The 24,671-nt window shown below is 48.2% G+C and overlaps 1 protein-coding gene across 2 annotated transcripts; it reads right to left on the reverse strand.

The window, feature by feature from the left end:
• Positions 1-1,013: 1,013 nt before the first annotated feature.
• Itgax (integrin subunit alpha X) lies at positions 1,014-24,653 on the reverse strand. Of its 2 annotated transcripts, XM_035441292.1 has the most exons (30): positions 24,617-24,653; positions 23,933-24,038; positions 23,399-23,502; positions 23,047-23,117; positions 22,813-22,927; positions 21,691-21,821; positions 21,438-21,583; positions 21,043-21,196; positions 19,831-19,981; positions 19,562-19,635; positions 19,274-19,403; positions 19,044-19,186; positions 18,712-18,866; positions 18,425-18,632; positions 12,849-12,979; positions 12,575-12,732; positions 12,289-12,443; positions 10,677-10,808; positions 9,755-9,828; positions 9,413-9,578; positions 7,015-7,131; positions 6,511-6,590; positions 6,353-6,436; positions 3,667-3,742; positions 3,474-3,578; positions 3,278-3,361; positions 2,989-3,102; positions 2,747-2,848; positions 2,191-2,301; positions 1,014-1,365 (listed from the first exon to the last, which is right to left on the reverse strand). In XM_035441292.1, the coding sequence occupies exons 1-30, from the start codon at positions 24,651-24,653 to the stop codon at positions 1,267-1,269; spliced, it is 3,513 nt and encodes a 1,170-aa protein (XP_035297183.1). In that variant the 3' UTR covers positions 1,014-1,266. The 2 variants fall into 2 exon arrangements, with proteins under 2 accessions (XP_035297183.1, XP_027260289.1); XM_027404488.2 differs by lacking the exons at positions 1,014-1,365; positions 2,191-2,301; positions 2,747-2,848; ... (17 more) ...; positions 19,562-19,635; positions 19,831-19,981 and having other exon boundaries at positions 21,044-21,191.
• Between the last annotated feature and the right edge of the window lie 18 nt (positions 24,654-24,671).

A 24,671-nucleotide genomic window follows, 5' to 3' on the forward strand; every position in this document is an offset into this window, starting at 1 on the left:
TCATAAACATCACAAACCAACATTTCACAACCCTGCTCCTATTGCTTGGCTCTTTCTGAGATGTTCTCTGGGCCCTGGGAAGGATGATGTAAGTGTCCTGTTTAGTGCTGAGCACTCACTAGTCTCCTGGTCTTAGCATCGAAACCAGCCATGAGCCTACATTAACCACCATTCACTGCAAAGATGGCCTGGGGAAAAGCAGGGAAAATGCTGTACGATATAATGCTAATCCTTGATGCCTTTAGACTTAGGGAAGAATCTAAAGGAACAGTGAAACAGCAGTTAAAGAGTTTGAATGAAGGCACACTGCATTTGTGGGAAAAGGCATTCTTAGGAGCTATAAGGTGGATTACTTCCCTAAGATTAGTCAAAGAGGTCCATGGTGGCCCAAAGCCATACGAAAAAAAATCTTTTGGCACTGCTGTTGATTGCGCATTAGAACTTGATTGCAAGTTCCTACTGCTGAAGCTGCAACATGTTGGCGTAAGATATGGAAAAACCAAGCTGGAAGTAAGCCACAAGCTCCTTCATTTGTTTACTAGACAAGATTGGGTGGGATAGTTTGGTCTTTTGTCAGTGCTCTATCTTAGATAAACAGATGTTTGCTTATGTCTTCCCAGGAAAAGTCACACAGCAAGTGGCATAGGCTTCTTTTGACCGGGCGCTGTAGAGGAGCAATGTCCCTCTTAAGAGGACAGGACACAGTTCTTCCCAGCTAACAACAGTGGCACTAGAAGCCAGCTCCACCGATTATCCTGCACAGGTGTATCCTTGCCAATTCAGAGAAAGCTGGATTAGGAGTCTCAGAGAAAAGCTACAAACTGATGCTAACAATATTTTACTAGAAATGAGGATGGCGTGGAAGCACAGAGCATCTCAGGCTGTCTGAAGCTCCCATCCTGGGGACAGAGCTCAATTCTAACATCCTGGAAGTAGATGGGTGAGTGCCTATGTCACTCTTCATCACAGAAAGCTCATTAGTGGTCAGTGGAAGAAGGGGTCATTCAGCTGCCTATGTACTCCTAGGTAGAAATTCCTGGTCATGTGGTCTGAGCCATAGCAGAGAACAGGTCCTCAGAGTTTCCAGGTAAAGTTTTGACCAGACAAATGTCCCTTCGCAAACAAGACACAAAGGGCAAAGTTGGCCTGGTCCCAGCATTCCTGGTGCAGAATGTCTCTTTGCCCTTGAGCCTGACCTAGGGGAGAGTACAAGATCTGGGAAACCTCTCAGGAGGGCAAGTTCAAAGAAGACAAGGAGATAAGTTCTCATTGGGCAACTTGGGGGTCTGATGTCCCACTTTCTGAGACAATCTGTCCATTAGCTTCCGCCATCATTTCCTTATATTGACGTTTAAAGAAACCAGCCTGTAGGAAGGAAGAAGAAAATCAGGATGTAGAAGTGAATGGAAGAAGGAAGATAGGAGGTAAGGAGTTCAGTATGTAAAATACTTGCTGGAGTTCAGATCCCCAGAACCTACACAAAGGCATGGTGCCCTGCCTGTAATCCCTGAACTCAGAAGGTCCAGACAGGACCCCTGGAGCAAGACGGCTAGCTAAGCTAGCCAAACTGATTTCTGTGTTCAACAAGAGTCTCTGCTTCAACGTATAAGGTAGGGTGCAATGGAGACAGATACTCAACATCTACGACTAGCCTTCACGTGAATGCATGCACGTGTACCCAAAAACTCATGTGTGCCTACACACGTGTGCCTGCACATGCATTCATACACACACATATGCATGTATGCACACACATGCAAAAAAAGAAAGGAAATATAAAGGAGAGGAAAAGTAACCATTTCTAAAGTCCCTACTACTTTTAAATAACCTGGTATAGGTTGCATCATTTAGATATGGGCAAAATTATGTGGCTTAAATCACCCTTACACTGAAAAATACCAAGACCCAGCCCTGGTGCTTGTGTCAACATTCAAGTCCATGTCTGGGCTTACATTCAATTCTTCTGCGAAGGGAAACATAAAGAGAAGTGGGGAAGAGTGGGAAAGAAAAGGAGAGAGAGGAGAGGGGATCTCAGAGACAGGGAGGCACAAACAAGAGACAACTGGCTAGAGGGGGTTCCTCACATGACATGTACTGGTGATGATGTCCCTCAGACGCCATCATGAGCTCTTGCTTACCCTGTAGCAGGAGCAGGATCAAATCTTGCTGTGGGAAGGACAAATCACTCACCTTGTACAGAGCAGCTGTGATGAGAGCCAGCAGCAGCAGACCTCCCACTGAGCTGCCCACTATGAGCGGGACCGGGTTGTGGACTTCATACATCTCCAGCACTGTCTTCGTCTAGTGGAGATGGACCCATTGGAAAGCGTTATATCTCATGCCGCCTCACTCTGTCCCCAGAATCCTACCCTTTAACTCCCTCTCCTCCTTGCCCAGTCTCTGTTCTTTTTTGTTTGTTTGTTTGTTTGTTTTGGTTTTTTTGAGACAGGGTTTCTCTGGTTTTGGAGGCTGTCCTGGACTAGTTCTTGTAGACCAGGCTGGTCTCGAACACACAGAGATCCGCCTGCCTCTGCCTCCCGAGGGCTAGGATTAAAGGCGTGCGCCACCACCACCCGGCTCCAGCCTCTGTTCTAAGGGGTGAAATATAGAAGCACTTGTGCACTGAGTCCCTAAGGACCTTCATTCATCCTCCCTCCAGGCTGGCAAATCCCCCAGCCAGCACGGCACACTGAACATCGGGAGCCCTCCTCACCAGCCTGGCCACAGCCTGCCACACAGTCACTACCTGAGCTCTCAGAAATGCCTCCTGTCCCGGCAGCTGGGAATACACAGAGGTGTTGAATGTAATCTCAGCCACACTCATGACCACCACCTTTTTCTGCAATGTCTGTAAAAGAGAGGGTGGGGCAGAGCTGGGAATTGGACCTGGGAGGAGTTCAGGGTTCAAGAACTGCCCTGCCCCAAGGATGCTCCAGAGCCATCAGGCATGTATGGACCAGGGGAGAATCTCTGCTACTGGCCACGCACCTGACTGACCCAGCTGAAACTGAGGTTGCCCTTCAGAATGAAGTCAAGCTCGTCCTGGATGCCCAAGGAAGGGATGTCACAGCGGAAGTGCAGACAATCGGCAATGGAGCAGTCCTGGGGCCAGAGAAATAAGATCAGACCAGAGGAAGGTAAGCCTGAGGGTAGGAGACAGAAGCAGCCACTTCTAAATATAGCTGGTTGTTCAGCAGGTGCCATTTGACATTCAGAGAGTGAACTCAAACCCTCTGGTGTGTGGCATAAGGTGTTAAAACACCCCAGTCTTCCTTACCAGCACAGGACTCCTCCGCATGTGAGCCAGGAAGTCAGATTGTGTTGGCACTAGTCTGTTCTGATAGCACCGGGTGGGTAGGCTCTAAAAGGCAAGTAGAGAACAGTGGCTTTGGCTGCAGCATCGGGGATCCGTAAGTGGCATAGGTATAGAAGTCAAGGGCACTAGTTGAGGAGCCATAGCTGGTTTTGAATACCTGGCCATGGGAGACCATCACTGTCCATACTGCTTCTCCCTTCAGCTCTACAGGCACCCAAAAGTTGATGCTGGCTGGGATGTCCCTCTGCCCCAGATTATTTACCTGCGCAGAAAGCACTGAGGGTAGAGTCTATGCCCAGCTCCTCTGTCCCTACTTTCCAGTTCCCTCACTCCTAAGTCCACACACTTGCCTGGTATCTGTGTTCAGCCACACTGCTTCCCTTTTCTGAGGCTGAGAAGTTGAGATACTTGGTAGACCGGTCCTGGCTGGAGAGAGAGGAGTCATGAAGTCCCACCTGGCTTCCTGGAACTAGCATGATGACACAAGTAGTCATTTGGGTCTTGGGGTAGCACAAAATGAAGTATGTTGGCAGGGTTGGAATAAGGAAGGTTTGGGGAGTGGGGACAGCTTCAGGGTGGAGATGAGGAACAATGCAGGGGCCACCCGGAGGAGATGGCTGAGGAAAGAAGAGGTTGCGGAGCAGGGGAAAGACTTAAGAGGCACACCGCTGACTGACTCACTGGGATGGCAGGGGCTACCGCCCAGCCCATTTCTACATCTAGGATTTCATTTCAGCCCTGCTCATTCTTGACTCCTGGCCCCCCATTCTGTTTCCTTGTCTTTTATAACCATGAAGCTTTGAAGGAGCCAATGACAGACTCATCCATAGGTTTCAATGTAACAAACTTCATGAGACCGTCTTGAGTCCAAGCCTGGAACAGCAAGAGCCACAAGGTCCCTCACATATCAGCTGATTTGACCTCTGTCCCTTACCACTCTATTCCTCAGGCCTTTGCCTCTATTCTAGCCCACCACTCCTACTCCAGAGACAAGCTAGCAAGGTACAGAGGAGGGACACCTTGCATGTTACTTGAGACTGACATGTGCCTGCTCAAACAGTAGACAAGACCATCCCAAGCCAACTAGGACTTGCATGGCTGACTGAAGGGATCATAGCCAACTCTTCTTCATTAGAATGCCATCTCCATGCCATTATCATGCAAGACTAGCTGTTCCCATCATGCATCTGAAGACACCCCCATATAAGGATAGACAAGATGAATAAACCCAATAAGGAGGATTTTCTCTACTACAGTTGGCCAACTAGACAAACTCTCCAGAATCCTGAGCGACGCCACTCTTTCGTGAGTGTGAGCTTGCACTCCCTCTCAAATGTGCATGTTTCTCTGATGGTGACCTGGATGCACTCGGTAGAGGTCTCAATCTGCTCTCTTTGACACTTCCCCAGCCTTCGCCCAATGGCAACCCCCTTAAATTTCATTTCTTCTCTACTCAAAGGATTCCTCCCAAATGCTCCATACTGCCCTGGAGACCCCTCTGAGTGTGACTGACTTGTAGGACCACCTAAGTCTACAGGTGCTATGTCCTGTCTGTGGCTCCCTGCAAGGTGCCATGAGAGCCCCTGTGTATCTGTACTTAGAACATGCATCTTTGTGTGTGGAGAACCCCAGACATGCAGGGCAATGAAAGTGTGAAATGCTATGCAAGAAGAGACCCTCAGATTAGGCGGGTCCCATAAAAGCAGGGATTAATTACACATAGGAGCTCAACAAATGTTTGTGCCTGTCAAATGAATTCATAGAAAGTAGCCATACTGTGCCCAACATGGAGCAAACACTAAGAAGACGTCTGCTGAACATCCTCTATCCCCTAGTCTCAATACCTCCTCTCATCATTAGTCCCAGCTAAGGCCCTCTCCTCTACCCTGCTTCCCTAATACCCATCCTCAGCAGGTGTATCTTTTGTTCTATTTTCTACAAAATGGGTGAAGGAGAAGGTTCAAAAAGCCTTATGGCAGGGGTTCTCACCCTTCCTAATGCTGTAACCCTTTAATACAGTTCCTCACGTTGTGGTGACCCCCAACAATAGAATGATCTTGTTGCTACTTCAGAACTATAATTTTGCTGCTGCCGTGAATCATAATGTAAATATCTGATATGCAGGATATCTGATATGTGACCCCTGTGGAGAACCTGCCCTATGGGATTTGTCCGTTTCCTATGAAAAAGAACAGTCTTGCACAAATGCCAAAGGCCCTTTTGAAATCACTTTGGTCAAGCCCAGTGCCATAGACTCACCAGTGTTCAGATAAGCTCTCTCTTACTCCCCTTTTGGTAACCCACTGCTACAGTTTCATATTGAAGCCCATCCTCGCCATTCCCTAATTTAGGCTTAGTACTCTGAGTGGCACAGTCAGGAGGTGGTGGAGCCTTGCAGAGTGGGACCTACTGGGAAGTTCCTAGCTCAGTGTGGGCACGCCCCAATGACAAAATAACACCACAACTCCGTCCTCCGCGTTCTCTATGGCCTCCTTGCCATGAGATGAGAACATCCACCATGGTACATCACCACAGACCCAAAGCATCGGGCCAATGAGCCATGGACTAAAACCTCCAAACTGTGGCCAAAATAAGCCTTTTCCATTAATAGGTGGCTTCAGATTCTTGTAGTGATGGAAAGCTGATTGACACGCTATGTTACCCAGGTACAGAATCGGAGAACATCACTTGGTGAGATTTTTGACTTGGGTACACTAACCTTGTTCTCCAGTTAGACTATAAGAGCCTCAAAGACAAGGCTCATATCCTAGAGAACCCAAGAAAATCTTGTGGATTTTCAAAGTCTTTTGAGACCTGTAACCTGCTTTAAATATATACTGTAATGGTAAAAATTTCACAATTATTGTCATAACAAACCTATTACAAGCATCCACTGATGAATATACACAGCTACCCATATCATCTCCCCCTGAAAGAGGAACAATAAAACCTGAAATATCCCAGATGAGGGTGATGAGTCTTGCATACCCTACTTCCAAGTAAAGAAGAACCATTCCGAGGTCCTAGGGAGTGTACCTGCTGATCACGGTGTACACAGCATACTTTACTGGGAGCTCCAGATGGAAGGTGGTTTTGTTGCTCTCAGGTATATCATTCTCACTGGGGACAGAGGAGGAGTATGGGGTGTAAGGATCAGAATGAGAAGGACACCCTCCAGGGCCTGACCAGCTTACCTGATCACTCTGGCTGTTAGAGGCAACCGATCCCCCAGCACAGCTTTGGGGGAGACATCAAAAGTTACCAAGAAAGTCATCTAAGGAAGAAAAGGGAGGAGTCACAGAAGAGTGATGGGGGATGTCCTTCTGTACATATGTTTCTCTTATTGGTTAATGAATAAAACACTGTTCGGTCAATGAGGCAGGAAGATAGCTGGGTCTAGGAGACAAGGAGAATACTGGGAAAGGTAGGCAAGTGGACAACATGCCGGGGCTTTACCAGGTAAGCCACAGCCTCAGGGCAATACATAGATTGATTGAAATGGGTTCATAATTAAGACAGAGCTAGCCAGTAACAAGCCTAAGACATCGGCCAACAGTTTTATAACTAATATAGTGTCTGTGTGTTCATTTGGGGGCTGAAGTGCTGTGGGACTAGCTGGGACAAAGAACACCCTTCTAGTTACAGAAGAGTGAGGCAGGATGGGGACAGGGGATGAGGTAGATGGAAGCCAGGCTAACCTGTGCGCCTCCACGGAAAATGACGTGGCTGATGCTGCAACTGGTCGTCCAGAGGCCCTGGTTCCTGCTTGGGGTGCTGTCACATGTGAGGTGCAGGGGTTGCTGCCGCCGTTGGTTCTGGTTAAAAACAAGGCCAAAAGTGTCCAGGAGATAGGCATTTATTAGTATCCCAGAGAGATACTGGGATTCAAGCACACAGTTCCCTGGAAATCTTAGTGCTTGAGGATCGATGTCTGGCCCAACTTCCTAGTGTAGGAAACTCCAGTCACTAGAACCCCCACCCTTCACTTCTTGGGTATTTTGCTCTTCTTGTTGCTATTGTTTTGTATCCCAGAATGTTCTGGAACTCACTAGATAGCCCAAACTCAGCCTCAAACTCACAGTGATCCTCCTGCCTCAGGCTGTAAGTGTTAGGATTACAGGCATGAGCCAGCATAGCCAGATCCTTGTTACTATTAAAGGTTTTATTGTGGATAGTTCCAAACATACTCAAAGTAGAGAGGGTGGACTACCAATCTCTATGTTCCCATCACTCAGCAGAGTTACCAACATTTTCCTATTGTTCCCTCCCTGCCCCATAGATTATTCTCCACTTTTTCTTTTCTTAATAATTTAAAGTACTTCCTACACATCACATTATTTTATCCTAATACATTTCAATGTCTACTCAAAACCAACAAGGTTATTTTTAAATATAGCCACAAGACCTAACAAACCATACACAACAGAATTAACAAAAACTCCCTAATTTATGTAGCAGTTATGTTCCATTTTCCTGGGTTGTCTCTTAACCGTTTTATTTTTAACTGCTTACTTATTAAATAAATATCCATCAAAGATCCACACAGCACACTGAGTTGCTGTATCTAGGAACACTGTCACTGCTCACACTCTGGGAATTGCTTTTCCTGGTTCATTTTTCATAAGTAATTAAAATGTACTCCCACAAAGAGATGCTAGATCGAGAGACATGGCAGACACACAAAGCAAATAGATGAGCCCAGTTTAAACTCCCATTCAAATAAACCAGGTGTAAAAAGATATTTGGGGAGGACTAGGGGAATTCAACTATGCTCTAAACACCAAGACTCGTTCATTTCATCGGTGACATGACAGCTTTGGAGTCACATAAGACATTGCTGCTGCTCAGAACTCCAGAGTAAAATGAAAAGGAAGTCATAGCCCAAGGTCTAATGCTTGTATTAAAACATTTCAGCAAATAAAGGCAAGGCCAGGTGTAGTGGTGTACACCTGTGCTCCCAGCACTGGGAAAGTTAAGGCAGGAGAGTCAGGAGTTCAAGGCAAGCCTTGGCTACTTGAATCTGAAGTCAGCTTGGGCTAACTGAGACACTGGCTCTGAGAGACAGAGAAACAAATGAAGTAAATGGGTCAACATGTTGATTGTTATTGATGCTTATTGAATGTGTTTTTAAGACATTTTAACTCTACTTCAGTAAAAGTTTAAAATTGTTTTAACAATGAAGATTTTGAAAAAATAGGTTTCACTGGGAGGTGGTGGCATGCCTTTAATCCCAGCATTCGAGAGGCAGGTGGAATTCTGTGAGTTTGAGGCCAGCCTGGTCTACAGAGTGAGTTCTGGGACAGCCAGGGCTATTCAAAGAAACCCTGTCTTGAAAAACAAAACAAACAATCAAATTTGTTTCTTTAAAACTCTTTATGGCCCCAGTTCTGTCTTCTAGAACCTGCCACCTATTTTTATAAACAAAGACTTATTATGCACTCTTCTGTAGATTCATGTCAGTGTCTGCTACCGTGGTAAAAGGTAGAGCTGAAAGGCTGGGATAGAAACAGTACGGTCCGTCTAGCATCCACAGAAAATCTTCTGGCAAGCCCCAAGCCAAAATAGCCAATATGTTATTTTTTTTTTACAATATTTTTAAGTATTTTCCCAGTCTGGTGGCATGTGCCTATATTCCTAGAACTTTGGAGGATGAGGCAGAAGGATTGTGAACTCAAGACCAATCTGAGCTACGTGGTGAGTTTCAGGCCAGCAAGCCTCTCTCTCAGGAAAAAAAAAAAAATAATACATAGACACAGGCAAGAGAGACAGGGGACAGTACGCCTAGGTTCCCCAGGAGTCCTGTTAGGGAATCAGAGGCAGGAGTCCACAAAAATCTTCCAGGTGTCACTTCTTTCCCATGGGGGTTCTGGGTCATTAGGCGTGGTGGCAAGTACCCTTACCTGCAGAGCCATCTTACTGGCCCTGGAACTTGCTTCTTATATTCAGTATCTTCAAAATAAGGTGCCAGAAGGGTAAAGCCCAAGCAGTACAACCCCACCATCCAACCAGGACCAGCGCAGATCTCTAGACCCACCAGAGACTGCTAAGCAAGGGCCACCCAGCCTGAGCTTTGAACCTGCTACCCAGCCCACTCACCTCTTCCCTCCCCCGAAGGAGGACTCGGCCTTCTGCAACCCGTCTGAAGGACAGGCCCACTGGGTAGAGCAAAGTGACTGTGGTTCCGTAGGAATCTTCACCGTCATTAGACACTGTCACATCTACAGTCAGCTCCAGGTCACTTCCCACCACCAGGGTCTCCAAGCTGGATGTCGAGAGGGAAGAGGGCTAGGAATGGTCTGGGGATGAAGTGCAGGGTAACAAGGCAAACGACAGACAGGAGATGCCCGGGGTTCTGAGCACCCCCCCCATGAGAGTGTGAGCCCCAGATCTTGGGAGGGAGGCTGGGCTCCGGGAAAGATGTAAGGGGTGAAAGCTCACTCTGGGAAGCCAAAGACAATGCCGAGGTCGTCTTGGCAGATATGATCAGCTCCACAGTTCTTCTCAAAGGGAAGCTGAGAAAAGGGGGCATAGAATTAGGTCTGGGACCACAGGCAGCTCAAGCCATGCCCACGTGCACCAGCCTCTGAGAATAGCCAGAGCGAAGGAAACCGCAAGCTCCCTGCCAAGATCCTCCCTGGGAGACTCTAACAGAGCCCAGGCTTCAGGCTTCAGGCTTCAGGCTTCAGGCTTCAGGAAAACGGAAGGCACCAGTCTTACTTCCCCCAAGGAAGTTCACAGGTTCAGGTTGCAAACTCCAGGCATCAGAGCACTAGCGGTGTAGTGGGTACACCTCAACCAGACGCTTCCCCTCTCACTTCCCCACATCCTTGCTGTTGGGCATTTCTTCTCCCGTAATGCAGGGTCCCAGATGTCCTCCTCTTGCTGCCCAGAAACCAGGCACAGCCTGGCTGCAGGCCTGTGATGTGAACCACTCACCAACCACATGGTATGAAACCTTGCCACCCTCTGAGACCAATAAGAAGGGCCCCCCCCCCATGGGACTGGAGAGATGGTTCAGTGGTTAGGGACACTGACTGCTCCCCCAGAGGATGTGGGTTCGATTCCCAGCTCCCACACAGGCGCTCACATCGGTCTGTGACTCCAGTTCCAGGGTATCTGACACCCTCACACAGACGTATATGAAGGCAAAAAAACACCTATGCATATAAATTAAATAAAAAAAATAAATTCTTAAAAAAAGAAGGGGCCTCCACTCTGCCTTGTGGTCCCGAGCTCTCCTCAGAGCCCCCACCACACTGAGATCTGCCCATGCTATCAATAGCTCTTCTAATAAATATCTTACTCAAAAGGACAGCCTGCTTTGGTGTCCCCCCTTGAGCCCCATAAATAACTGACTCACAGAGGCCGTGTAGTACGTTTGCTCGTCTACTGCCAGCATGGGTTGAAGGTTTTGGTGGGAAGGGATGGGCATGCCAACAAGAGAGAAGTTGAAACGCAAAGTGACAGGGGTCACTGAGTCCTCCACGCAGGCCTAGAAGAGAGGTGTTTGAAGGATGGTTTTAAAGAAAGTCCCTTGCCAAGAGCTCCTGAGCAAATTGGGAGCATGGGGGGAGGGGAGAGGGAACTAGGAGAATGAGAAGGGGAGAAGAAGAAGGGTGAGGAAGACATGATGGGGCAGAGAGGTTGAGTTGGGGGAAGAACAGAAGAGAGCAGGATAAGAGATAATATAATAGAGGGAGACATTATAAGTTTAAAGATAAATCAGGCACTAGGGAAATGTCTGGAGAGCTACAAAGATGACACCAACTAACAATCTAAGCAACAGAGGAGAGGCTACCTTAAATGCCCTCTCCTGATAATGAGATTGATGACTAATTCATATGCCATCCTATAGCCTTCATCCAGCAGCTGGTGGAAGTAGAAGCAGACACCCACAGCTAAACCTTGAACTGAACTGAAATCCAGCTGCAGAGAAGGAGGAGTGATGCGCAAAGGGGGCCATACCAGGCTGGTGAAACCCACAGAAATAGCTGACCTGAACAAGGGAGAGCTCTTGGTCCCCAGACTGATAGCTGGGAAACCAGCATGGGACTGATCCAGATCCCATGAATGTGGTGTCAGTGAGGAGACCTTGGAAATCTATGGGGCCTCTTGTAGTGGATCAGTACTTATCCCTAGCATAGGAATGGACTTTGGGAGCCCACCCCACATGGTGGGATACTCCCTGAGCCTAGACACAAGGGGGTTGTCTGAGGCCCTATCCCAAAGAATATGATAGACTTTGAAGACCCCCTATGGAAGGCCTGGGGAGCAGAAAGGGTATGGGATAGGTAGGGTGTTAGTTGCAGGGGCAGGGGAGCAGAGGAGGGAGAGGGACCTGGGATTGACATGTAAAATAATTTTCTTTCTAATAAAAGGGAAAAAAAAGAAAGTCCCTTGCATAGTCACTGGCTGTACCCCATCTCTGCATGTGTAAGGGAGGTTAGAGCAATCACATATATGGTCAACAAGCTCCACCCCCTCATACAGCTCTCCCACTTTATCCAATGGCTTCTCATAAGACTGTTCCATTCTCTTCTCTGGTTTTCTCTCTTTCTGTGCAGCATTTATCCCTACCTGATAGTCACTATCTAGAAATTTGTTTGTTTGTGGTCCCCATCACCACTGGGGAACTCCCTATGGGCAATGACTGTTTTGTCCCCTGCTGTGGGCATGTCTCAAGGGACAGCCATAAGTATGCACTCAATAAATACCTGTATGAGTCAGCCTGAGGCCACACAGCTCTCCCAGGCAACCTGTTCTCTTCCCTAAAATCCATCTGGGTAGCCTCTGGTGGCTGCAACTGGCCATAGTCTTTCATTCACTTATTTAGCTAACAGATATTAACTATTACCTGCAGGCCAGATCCTGGGCAGGTCACAACTTGCTGTGTTCTTTCTCTATTGAACCTCCTTCCAGTCCCCAAAAGCCCTCTACCCACAATTCCCATAACCCATCTACAGTTGTCTCACCGGGAGAAGCAACTTCACATTTTCACAGTACTTGTTCAGACCAAGGGTTTTAACTCGGGTCAGAGCCTGGGTCTTTGTTTCCTTGAAGATGGCACGGGGACTCAGGCGGCCAGGGTCTAGGGCCAGGTCAAAGGTGACAGAGCTTTGAAGGTCACCTATAAGGGAACACAGAACACAAGGAAGGTTGAGAGGCCCAGAAATTACTCACGTAGGCAAGGGGCAAGTCATCAGACAGAAGTCTTGGGTTGGAGGCTTCCAAAGTCAGGGTCAAAGAGAAGGGACTCACCTAGTTGGGTCCGGGGACTTTCATAAATATGAAGGCAGACAATGGCATCACCCAGTGTCTGGACAGAGGCCACCTGCTCCTGACACTCAAACACAGACCTGGAAATCTCTGTAGGTGAGAAGTGTATAGTCGATGACATTCGAAGAATCGGTCTGGTCCTGTTGGCAGAACACTGAGCTGAGGAGAGGCTCTTGGCCACTGGGACATCAACCTCCAGTTAAGGAGGATCCTAGTTTAGGATGGATGAGGAGTGTCTGAGGAAAGTTGTTCCCACCTGAGCAGCAGCACGTGTCCCTTGGACCCCACGGCCAGGTCCACCAGTCCATCCCGGGTGAGGTCCTGACCCCCACTCAGTGACTGCCCAAAATATTGGAGCCTGGAGAAGAACTGGGATCCTGAAATCCTCTGTCCAGAAGAAGAGATGAGTCAGACAGCATGAAGGGATGCGATGGGTTAGCTGCAGCTTGTTCCCTAACTTCATGTGATGGGCTTTGCCGAACCTTTCCAAGGAGTCCAGTGGAACTGCATTATTGAGAGCCTTTCCCTGATGTTGACTAGTTTTTATGCCAAATTGACACAAGATGAAGTCATGTAGGAAGAAGGAAATTTAGAAAAAATGCTTCCTGTGATTGGCCTATAGGCAAGTTTGTAGTGCATTTTCTTGACTGATGACAGACTGGGAGTCAGCACGATGTGGGCAGTGCTACCCTTGGACTGGTGACCTGAGTAGGCTGAGCAAGCCGTGGAGAGCCATGAAGAGATCTGCCATGGTGACAGTTAGTGTTTAACAAGCCTACCCATCAGACATGCCTGGTGGGGAGCCCCACCTGGCAAAGCTGTGGGGTCACTGGCTGTGGAAACCAGTTATTCCTGTCTGTAATTTCTCTCATGAGTCACTTCATTTCTTCCCTAAGAACTTCATTTCTTCCTAATAAGAGCTTGGGGTGTATTCCCACTGCTTGTGTGTTTATCTCATGTATATGGTCCATCTATTGGGCACACATAGCAGCGGGAGATCTAGAGGATGATTCCGCTTGTTATATAATATTGATGAATGGAAATAATATTAGGATATTTTTCATAATTCAGACAGACATAGGAGAATTCTCTGCTACAAAGACAGCCTTTAGTCAAGACCTCAGCAGATTCTAAGCAGGCTGGTTTCGCCTAGAGACAATATCTGGTTGCCCCTAAAGACAAATACACAAGGTCATTCTCCCAGGTGTTGTTTTACTGATTCAAAGCCAAAGCATGGAGCAACTTTAGTCTTCACATACTCCCTACCACTCAGGTCCAGCTAACTAATTGTTATTGCTAAGTACTGATTTCCAATGTCATTTTCTGTCTGGGACCCCTCACCAACTTAGAGCTATGTGCATGGGTCATCATGACATTCATAGCCTGAGAAAAAGTACACGACTTAACTTACATTTTGAAAAAATAACTTACCATTGTCCAAAGTTAAGTTTGGCAGAGAGAAAGAGAGACAGAGAGGCAGAGACAGAGAAAGAGACATAGAGAGGGGGAAAACAACAGAGGGCAAGGAGTGAGGCAGAAGAGAGACAGTGAAGAAGAGCAGAAGGCAGAAGAGAACGAGAGCAGAGGGAGGCAGAAAGCAAAGGGTGGAGACAGAGGGTAGCATCGCAGAGGCAGAGAGAGAAAGACGTAGAACCAGTTAGGGAGAAGCTGTTCAATAGAGCATTGGGAGGAGAGCAAGGAGAGATTTTTCAGAGAGGATTTTTTTTTTTTTTGTAGATGAAATAAAGAGAAAGTTTCCATCAGAAAGCATCTGTGCCTCTTTATTTTTCCCTCTCAGATAAAAAAGATCTAGCTATTAGATAAGAACTTTTCCTAAGCTATCACCACATTTGTGGATTTTCTTTGCATACTCTGATGCTGACTGGGAACTGGACCCTCAAGAGTCAGCAAATAGAGCAAGCCAGTGAGCAGCACCCCTCCAGGGCCTCTGCATCACCTCCTGCCCTGTTTGAGTTCTTGTCCTGACCTCCCTCAGTGAGGGACTGTGATATGGGACTGCGAGCTGAATAATCCCTTTCTCCCCCGACCCCTGTTGATTTTGGTCACGGTATTTTATCACAGCAAGAGAAGCTCTAACTAATATGCTATCCAAGAGACTAAGTAACACTTCTCCAATCATCTAGTTCCTAGAACTACTGTGAAAGAGTAAGACTTCCACCCTTGACTAGGCATGAGGACACATGGCTACAATCCCAGCACGTGGAAGGCACAAAACAGACAGATCTCTACTTTAAGGCCAGGCTGGGCTACACGGGGATAGCCTATGTCAAAGCAAGATTAGCTTTCTCTGCTCTCCCTGGCTTCCTACCTTGTCATGCATCTCTCTCCTTCTTACACACACTCCCTCCATCTGTTAGGATGGCAAAACACCCACACACAGAAAAATATTTTTAAAGCAACATGAGAAAGAGTGAGGTAAGAATGTAAGAGGAAGGGTAAGCAGGAGAAGAAGTCATAAAGAAAGAGCCTAAAAGGAAGAGGAGTTGCTGGCAAATGGAGAAGGAGGCCTAAAGGCTCAGAGACCCGAGAGCTGGCCTGGTGACCTGAGGTGCTTTCTTTTTGTTGTTGTTTTGTTGTTGTTGTTTTGGTTTTTCATTTAATTAGTCCCTGCTTCCCCTTGGCTCTTTCATGAGCCAGGACTCAATCCCTCTGTGCCTCGGTTCCCTCATCTTTCACACACAGAGAGAGAATATGTTAGGATTGATGCTTACAGATTATATTTTCATAGGCATTAAATGAATCCATGAGTATGGTTTCTAGAACAGTACATGTGGTGCGGTCAGCAGTCAACATTATTATGATGAATGATAAGGCTAAATCGGGTCTCCAAAGCTGGGGAAATGGCTCAGTCAGTAAGAGTGTTTACTGTTCACGCATGAGGATCTGAGTTCAAATCCTTAGCACTCAGGAAAAAGCCCATCATAGTTGTGTGAGCCAGTAACCCCAGTACTGGGGAGCATAGACAGGGAGATTCTGGGAGTTACTTGGTCAGCCAGCCTAGCTGTAGCTTCAAGCTTCAGGTTTAGTGACAGACCCTGTCTCAAGGGAATAAGGTGGAGATTAATAAAGACAGCTAAGGTCCTCCTCTGGCTTCTGCATGAACATACATGGGCCCACACAGATGCCTACACACACATGTGCATATACCACCCCCATGCTCTACAAAAATGAAATCAAAAGTACTTCAGGACTCATCTAATCCTCTGTCCCATTTCACAAACAAAACAGAAAGTTGGGATGATGTGTGAGAGTCACACAGACTTCAGAGTCTGATTCCAGCCTAAGACAGAATCTCTGTCTCGAGCCCATCACCTTTTTTGCTCTATTTTCAAAGGATGAAGAGGCACAAAGTTGGAGTGGAGAAGTGGCTGCCGCTGACCCAGATTCTCCCCTTATGGGCACCACCTCTCCTGTGGCCTCCTTCTCTTTTATGTCCACCATTCTTGAAATACCTAATCCCTCAGAAAACATGCTGTTTCATCTCTGACACTGTGGAGACCAAGGGTACTGGTGATAAGAATACAACTGAAAAGTAAAAAAAAATGCCAGTTACTAAGGAAACCAGGGTAGGATAGGTGTGGTAACCAACCCTAGAGTCCTCCCATTCAGGAAGTCTCAGGTTTGATATATGCGCCTGTGGAGGACAACACGAAGCCTTTCCAGTGAAGTGTGTGATGGAATGAGAAGGAAAAGAATTCATTGCGGGTCAGTTAATCCAGGAAGGCCTAGGTAGACCCAGTGACCTTTGAAATCGGATGTAAGCCTGTAAGTCATTTTGGGAAAGAGAAGTTGCAAATTGGTGTGAAGTGGACGTACTTTCAGTTATTCTTCCGGAGCCACACACCATGAGATCGCCTTCAACTGTGAAACTATAGTAGCAATTATAATGACAGCAGCTTGCAGTGACATGACGTGAGTCTGAGTACTGTGTGGAAGGAAACAGGTGTGGCCAGTTCGCTCTATAGGATGAACACAGGTGTTGGTCTCCTTTCTTATCATAGTGACAGAGTCCCTGACTAAACAACAAAAAAGAGAAAGAGTTTATTTGGGCTCATGGTTACAGCTCTTTATGGAGGGGAAGTGTGAGAGAGAAGAGCTGCTCACAAAATGACAGCCAGGAAGGAGGCAGAAGGAGGAGGGGAGGGAGAGGAGGAGGGAGAAACAGAGACACAGAGAGGTTTTACTAATCTCCTAGCATTCCTGAATTCAACCTCAAATGTCGCACAGATGCTGGCAGAACTATAGGGCTCTTCCCGGTGCTGTTCTGGAGGGTGGCATGACAGCCTTTTAAAATATTCACCCACCATACAGTTCACCTCACGGCTTTGTGACTTCTGTATGTTCAGAGTTGTGAAAACATTTCCACAATTAACTTTAGAACACTTTATCACCCCCAAAAAGAGATGTGACAGCTGTTAATAGTCACCCCGTGACTGCCATTTCCCTTTACACCCAAACCTAGGCAACCAGTTTGCTGTCTCTGTAGATTTGCCTGTTAGACACACTTTATATAAATATAACTATGCATCATATGACCTCTTTTAACTGGTTTCTTCTGCTTACCATAGGATTTCAAAGTTCATCCACATAGCCTGTACCAGCTCATAGTGGAGTCATATGCCATTGCATGGATAAACATCTAGTTTATCTGCTAAAAGTAGATGGTCATATGAATTGTTTCTACCTTTTGGCTATTAATTTTGAATAATGCTTCAAGCAGCATTCTATGGAGTTTTGTGAGGGCGTGTGTTCGGTTCTCTTGTGCTAGAATTGTCTGATCAGATGGCAGCTCTATAATTAATCTTCTGAGAAATTAACACTTTGCTTCTGAATAGCCATACCATTTTCACACTCTCATTAGCAGTGCCCAGGTCTGCATGCACCATGCCCTGATGAGTAGTAGCCCTGTGATCCCAGCTGTGCTGGGAAGCAGGCAGTTACACTTCACGGTGGCGATCTGTGATACCTCGTGAATAGTGATGCCAAGCACTCAACTTTCCCTGTGTTTGCTGGCCTTTATTAATCTTATATGGAGAAATGTCTGCCCAAGTGTCTGCTTATTTGACTGCTTTGAGGTTTGCCGAGGAAAGCAGCCATCCCTTCTCAGGAAACCCTGTTCCACTGTGGGGAGGGCTCCTCCCTAGCTGGGCACCTGGAATGATCACTGACTGCAGGAATGGAATAAAATTAAACACCATTCAAGGAGATGAAGGGATGAGAAAATTAGCATATGGGAGGGAATGGGGAGTTGGGGGTGGAGCCACTGAGAGAGCCAGTAATGAGTCAAAAGACCAGGCTGGAGAGATGGCTCAGAGATTAAGAGCACCAACTGCTCTTCCAGAGGTCCTGAGTTCAATTCCCAGCAACCACATGGTGGCTCACAACCATCCGTTATGAGATCTGGTGCCCTCTTCTGGTGTGCAGATATACATGGAAGCAGAATGTTGTATACATAATAAATAAATAAAATCTTTAAAAAAAAAAAAAAAAAAAAAGGCCAGAACCCGCAGTTTACACTGAACCTCATACTTACCAAGCCACATCTATGAAAGAGGTTTCCTACGGTGCCATATAGCTAGCATCTGACTACCAGGTATGGTTTGGAATCTACTCAAGTATTGAGTCTCAAGACAAAGCAGGGAATATGTTAGTTAGCCTATCTATGTCTCAATTGCATAGGTTTTTACCTGCTGCAAAATGCTCAGTGCTTAGCCAAGAAATAAATGAAGTCACGGAAGGGAATCTTAGTGAAAGAAAAGAGCAACAAAGAGGAAGCCCTTGTAGTGTTGAGGGACGGCGATTGGGCCTCACCTGGCTGGGCGAGGCGCTGATGTCCAGTTTTGAGGCTCCATGAAATATATACACAGCACCCCTGTTCTCGTCCTCTCCAGGTGCACCAATAGCCACATCCGTCACATTGTCCCCATTCACGTCACCTAGCACTGTCAGGGCCGCCCCAAAGCGGCCCCAAGGATGGCCCTGCTCCCCATGCAGAGTGGCCTCACACTGCCACCTGATTCTCTGCAGAGCAAAGTCAGCATCAGACCCGCCCTGAGCAGCCCTCCACCCAGACCCACAAACCTCCCTCCACCCAGGACCCTTTACCACTTACCCCACTGGGCATGGGGCACACTGATACCTGCCCCCCTCGGGTCTGCCCATAGTAATGGGGGGCCCCGACCAGGACCAGGTCAGTGCTGCCATCTCCATCCATGTCCACAGAGCAGAGGGAGGCCCCAAAGTAGGAGCCGATCTGGTGGGCCGAGTCTGAAGTCATCTCACAGATGCCCCTCTGCCTCTCTCCCAGTACCGTAGCCACCCCCGTGGGCCCCAAAGCCCCCTTCATCTCCTCTTCCTCCACCCCGACCACACTGCCCACTCTCAAACTCCATCACCGGTCCCCTTGGAATGTGGCTTCTTCCATACCAACCTGTGTCCCGCTGACTTCAGACTTGGGCCTCCATTTCTGGGATTTCTGGGTAAAGATGACAACCTTCCCCATGTGCTGGTGTCGAGGGGCCCCCAGGACCAGGCTGTAGACCCCCTTCCAAAAGGCCAGCGCGGTGGAGTAACCTGAGGGGTCCAGACCTCAGCACCAAGGCTCTTCCTGTCTTTGGGCAGCTCTTCTCGGCCCCTTCTCCTCCCACAGCCTCTTCTTACCCAGGTAAGCATCCCTCATGTCCACATTCTCCTTAGACATGTTGATGAAGGTGGGTCTCGTATTTGGAGGGTATAAGAAGGCACCTCCAGACCAGCTGAAGCTTCCCACAGCTCCCAGAACTGGTCCATCCTAGGAGGAAAGGATCCCAGGGCTGAGCAGGCTGGAGCAGGATGCCAGTCTGATCCAAAGAAACCTTCCCCTGGCTCCATACACTCAGCTAGCACCTGCCTCCCGGGATGCTCTCCTTTCATAATCCTACATCACCCGCCTGAAGGAGCTCAACTCACAGGCGTAAATGCAGCACTGAAGCCCTCCTGGGACATCTCCAACTCAAAAGAACTGCTGCTTGCTGTCTCTGTACCTGCAGAAGGCATGCTGCTCAGCTTACAGGGAGAAAGACAGCATTTCCCAGGTTCAGGGGGGCTTCCTAGGGGTATCTAAGATCAGAGACTAATCCTCTAGCAAGGATTAGTGTCAAGCTCATGAGGGTCTAGGTTCAAAAAGGAAAATCCCTGTGCTTGAGGACCTGAGGCAAGTAGCTTCATTGCTGGCTCACCCTCAATGGCAAAGATCTTCTCCTTCAGCTGGTTCTGAATGTCCTTCAAAGCCTCAAAGTTCTCCACGCTGAAAACGTGTTCTTGGGAAGGCATCGATGCAATGTTCACTAATTCTTGCTGGGAATATACACTGGAAAAGGCCCGTCCTACCTGTCCCCAGCAAAGACCAACCCAGAGGGAATCAAAAGTCTCGTAGGCCTATGTCTAATGCCATTGCTTGGGTCTGCAAACTCCCCTATGCATTCATGTTTAGAACAGCTTGTGGGGAAGGGCTTGGCCAGCAGAGTTAGGTCACTGGGGATGAACGGTATCCTGCAACCACCCCTGCTCTCCCTTGCCTCCTTTCTGGTCCTCCACAATGTGAAGCACTGTGGCCTCACCTTCCCACCACCATGAGCCCCACCCTTCCTTCTCCTCCATCATGAACTAGCCCCTCTGAAGCTGTGAATCAGAGTAAGTCATGCCATTGCAGAGGTGGTGGAGGACTGGACGGGCTGGGGGATAAGGGGAAGAACTGTGAAGCGCTGTCTGCCGGGCAAGGTGTGGTTGTTGCACTTGTGAATATTACCAGCTGTGATTACTTTCACAAGACAGGCATAAGAGCAAGGCAACCAAAAGTCCCACACAGATGGGACACATGACGTTCATGCCTCATGCCACAGAGCCATTGGTACTCCGTAGCTGGCAGAGAGGGGCCGTTCTTCTTTTAGAGTACGGTTACTAATAGGGCTTCCAGTGCTCCAGCAGATGACCCCACAGCTGTGCACGTATGGGCAGCACTAATTGAACATAGTGGGTTTTTTTTTTTTAACACACAGGAAAGAGAGGGTTTGGTGACATGGGGGTGGGGGGCAGGGGGTTCATTAAGGGAGGAGAAATAGGAAAGGAGAGTGTGTGTGAAAAAATAAAATAAAGCAGGTATTTCTCCCTCAGGTGATTCTGTTGGATGCTTTACCACAATGAGGCTAGTGGCTAAGGCACCACATATGCTGCCATCAATTGGCCCTGGAGATTCTTTTGAAACGAGGCTCAAATGACATTAGGGAATAGAAGCAATGGGGTCATAGGCCCCCCAAGCTGCAAGAGTCCTTCCCTGGCTCCAGACACCTAAGACAGCAGTACATGAGAAAACTGGTTTCTCCCCTTTAGAGGAAGTTGCTTCAAGAGGAACTGACAGAAGGAAGTGGTGGGTGACCATCTTTGCGCCCTACCCCAATTGCATAACGAGTGACGCCCGCAGTCCTCGCCAAAGGGATGACATCATTATAATCAAGGTTGTCACCTTCTTTCTTCCCATCAGTAATGACAATGAGGACTCTGGTGGCATCTTTCCGAGCCCCACTTTGGGCAGTGAATAGTTCTGTTCTATTAAGAAAGAGAGGCCAGAGGTCTGTGAATAAACCACACTGACTTCTGATGGGTTTATGAAAATGAGGACACACCCTTTCCTGTGAGAGGCCCCCACCCCCACTCAAAGACCCCCCAAGTAGCAAAAGGACCAACAGGCTACATTTCAAGATTTCCTGTTTCTTTCTTAGAAAGACAGGTGAGGCCCCACGGGAAACCTGGATGCTCTGGGGAAGGATGCCCTGAAGTCGGCACTCACATGGCACGCTTGATAGCTGTGGCCGTGTATGTGAACCCTCCCAGCTGCCTTACAGAGTTCAACCGGCTTAAAGGGTTTACAGCGGAGACGAAGTCATTGAAAGTAAAATGTGTCAGGAATTGATGGGAGAACTGCATCAGGGAGAACTAAGAAAAAAAGACATGGGACTGAGGGCTAAGATGACTTTCCCAGACTCCTCAGCCCTGCCCAGCAAGCCTTCTCAGCAAGCCCTGCAGGGCCCCCAGGGACACACCTGTGTGCGGGGTCGATGGAATTGTCTCATCACAGTCTCCACGAATTTCAGCATTGTTTGAAAATCTCTTGAAGAGATGCTCCCCGAGCCATCAATCAAGAACACAATGTCTTGGTCCTGCCTTGGACACTCTAAGAAAAGATGTTGCTCTGGTCCTCCAAGAGACACTCACAAGATCTCCCAGCTGCAAGAACTCATTCCCCCAATACCCTGCACCCCCCTCCACCCTCCTCTACTCCCCTCCACCCCCTCCATCCCCCACCCCCTCCTCCTCCTCTGGAGCAGCAGCAGTGCCTATACTCTTAACTGCACGGTTCTTTGCCTCTTCGAAGAGTGGTGCTGGAGGCCCCCAAGAAGATGAGGGTCACTAACCAAATGCATGGCCTCCCTAAATGTTCCTAGCATCCTGCCAGCCTTCCCTTTCTGTGTTCTCTCAAAAGGCAGAGACGAGCTAAGTTCCTGGCAGTTCTTGTGGGTAGAGTTTGAACATAAGGGATTTCCCTAAGAGGCAAACATCCATTTCCCCACCGGCCTCCAAGTGAGAATGAAACTAGGGGACAGCCTCAGCCAGCCAGGGATTGGGTTAGAGAAGCTCACTCCTCCACCCCCATTTCCATCAGCACCAAAAAAGTCACCACACACAGAGACAGACAGAGAGAGAGAGAGACAGAAAACAGACAGACAGACAGACAGACAGACAGACAGACAGACAGAGAGCATATGCTCATACATACAACACAGACTACACCTTCAGCAGCCAGTTCCAGACTGTTCACCAGTTGTCACTGGAAAATAAATCCCCTTCACTTTCATTCTAAAAGCAACAGTGGCTTTTATCATCGGCACCCATGTCATATCAGGCACTGTACCAAATACTGGCCGTGGGTTTCAACTCATGTTACTTTCAAAATTCCATCCATTACTAGTCCCACCTGACAGATGCAAAAACCAAAGCTCCAAGGCAATATCTCAGAGCCAGCAGTTTCCTTCCAGCTGTGCCTCCAGCAACAGATCCATGCAGACACACTCTTCCTTATTCACTCTGGGAAAAGAATCTGACCCACTGAACCCCCACATGGATGTGTGTGGGCTCCCAACAAGCTGGTGGCCCTGAATACTTACCCTGTGGGGCAGTGGGGAACCTTTGGTACGGCGGATTTGATGAGCCCAGTAGAAAGCAGAGTCCTGTCAAGTATATATTCTCTCTGCATGTATGGTGCACAGTAGGACCACAGGCCTTGGGGCAGAGGGGGCTGATGAATGGGGCTTGTTCTGGTTCATTTTCCAACCCCAGCAAGTAGCCCCAGGCCCCTATTCCTCCACTCCAGACCCTCCTGTGAGACTGAGGGCACTCACCAATAGCCTCGAAGGGTTGCTGGCAGCAGTGAGGGACAGGCCCAGGGACATGTTCACAGCTTCTGGGGGCACTGAGGAAAAATAAACATGTGCATAGTCACCCTCGATGACAGAAGACTTTATATAGAAGAGTGGGCCTCACCTCCCCACCTGGGAGACAGAATCCCCACAGGTGAAGCAGATATCCACATTATAAGGGAGCTGAGGCAGTTTGGGGGCATGATGGGTAGGCCCAGGAGCTTGTCTGAGGCTGAGTTTATGGATAGAGCTGCAGCTGGCAAGTGGGACTACTGGGCTGTATACTAGCCCCACAGCTTAGGAGCTTAGCACTAGGCCCAAGGTAGGGACTCACCCTGGAAGTGGACAGGCTCACACTTTTCTACATCATAGGCACATCGATAGAGGCCACCCATTTGGTTAGTGGCTCTTATTTCCTTTGGAGCTCCAACCACCACCCTGTGGGGAGACACAGAGCCCTGCCGTCAGGAGCATCAACACTGGAGCCACCGTGGAGAGTTGAGTTCACCCCTCTGGAAAAACGGAGGTCATAACAATGCAAGCTCTTGGCAGGTAGATTGATTGCTTTGTTCTCTCCTGATGGGAGCCCTCCACTTCTGGCATCTAGGTATTTAGTAAATATATGCTAGATGAACAATTCCTTGTAAGTGTCCTATGAGGTCTAAATGCACACCCCCTGTGGCATGCGGGTCACTTAGTGAGCACTCAGTAAATGTCAGCTGAAGTTATTCAAAAGGCCTGTTTTAGGAAAACATTCTTAGCATGAAGAAAATTGCCACATCTCACAAAGGAGACATACGCAGGTGATGCCTCTGGAGTGTGGGGCTGAGGAGGGAAAGGACTCTGTGAAGCTACCCCCAGTCCTCACCAGGTGTCGTCATACTGGGCCACACTGTATCCGAACCCAGAAACATCCATATGGAAATGTGTCGGCTTCTCTGTGTCCAAGTTGAAGCCAAGAGAAGAAACAAATGCTGGGGAAGTGTGAGAAGCTTTAGAGAGGGTCTCCTCCCCCTTGACCACCATCCTGCCCCTCCCAGCTGCATCTCCCAGGCTCCTGACTCCCTTGCCTGTCTTCCACACCTGATAACCCCAGAGCTCTGGCCCTAGACTCCTGACGCATCCCGCTTCTCTCCTTCACTCAGCTGACAGATCACTTACGTTTCATTTCTCTGTTTCCACAGAGTGACCCTCAAAGTTTAAAGACACTCTTTTCCCACCCGGTGCTTCAATGAGGGGAAATCTGGAAGCCAAGGGCGTGTTAGGGGTACCACCATGAAATGTACTTGCTCGGCCTCCTTCACAAATCTGTGGGTTGTCAAGACCAACTAACCTCATTCTCAGGATCACTTGGGTTCTCCCCCAAATTGGCTCTTCAATATCCTCTCATTCCCCAAACTCCAGATCCCAAGCTCTATATCTCTGCCGACCCACCACCCACCAACGTCTCTCTCCTTGCCAAGACCCTGTTCTCTCAACCACATCCTCCAGATCAGGGGCCTGGCTCACCAAGACCAAGTACCCAGTGTCTCTCCCTCAGACCCAGGCTTACCTGTCAGCAGAAGAAGGGCTTTCCAAGTACAGTTCATGACTGGAGAACAGAAGCA

This window comes from Cricetulus griseus, chromosome 3 (assembly GCF_003668045.3).
Source record: "Cricetulus griseus strain 17A/GY chromosome 3, alternate assembly CriGri-PICRH-1.0, whole genome shotgun sequence".
NCBI lineage: Eukaryota > Metazoa > Chordata > Mammalia > Rodentia > Cricetidae > Cricetulus > Cricetulus griseus.

Coding starts and splice junctions, on each gene's coding strand:
- Itgax (XM_035441292.1), bottom strand. CDS start 24,653: ATGAACTGTACTTGGAAAGCCCTTCTTCTGCTGACAG. Junction 19,636..19,830: donor GAAGATCTTTGCCATTGAGG/GTGAGCCAGCAA, acceptor TGCCTTCTGCAG/GTACAGAGACAGCAAGCAGC. Junction 19,404..19,561: donor TCAGTGCTGCATTTACGCCT/GTGAGTTGAGCT, acceptor CTTTCCTCCTAG/GATGGACCAGTTCTGGGAGC.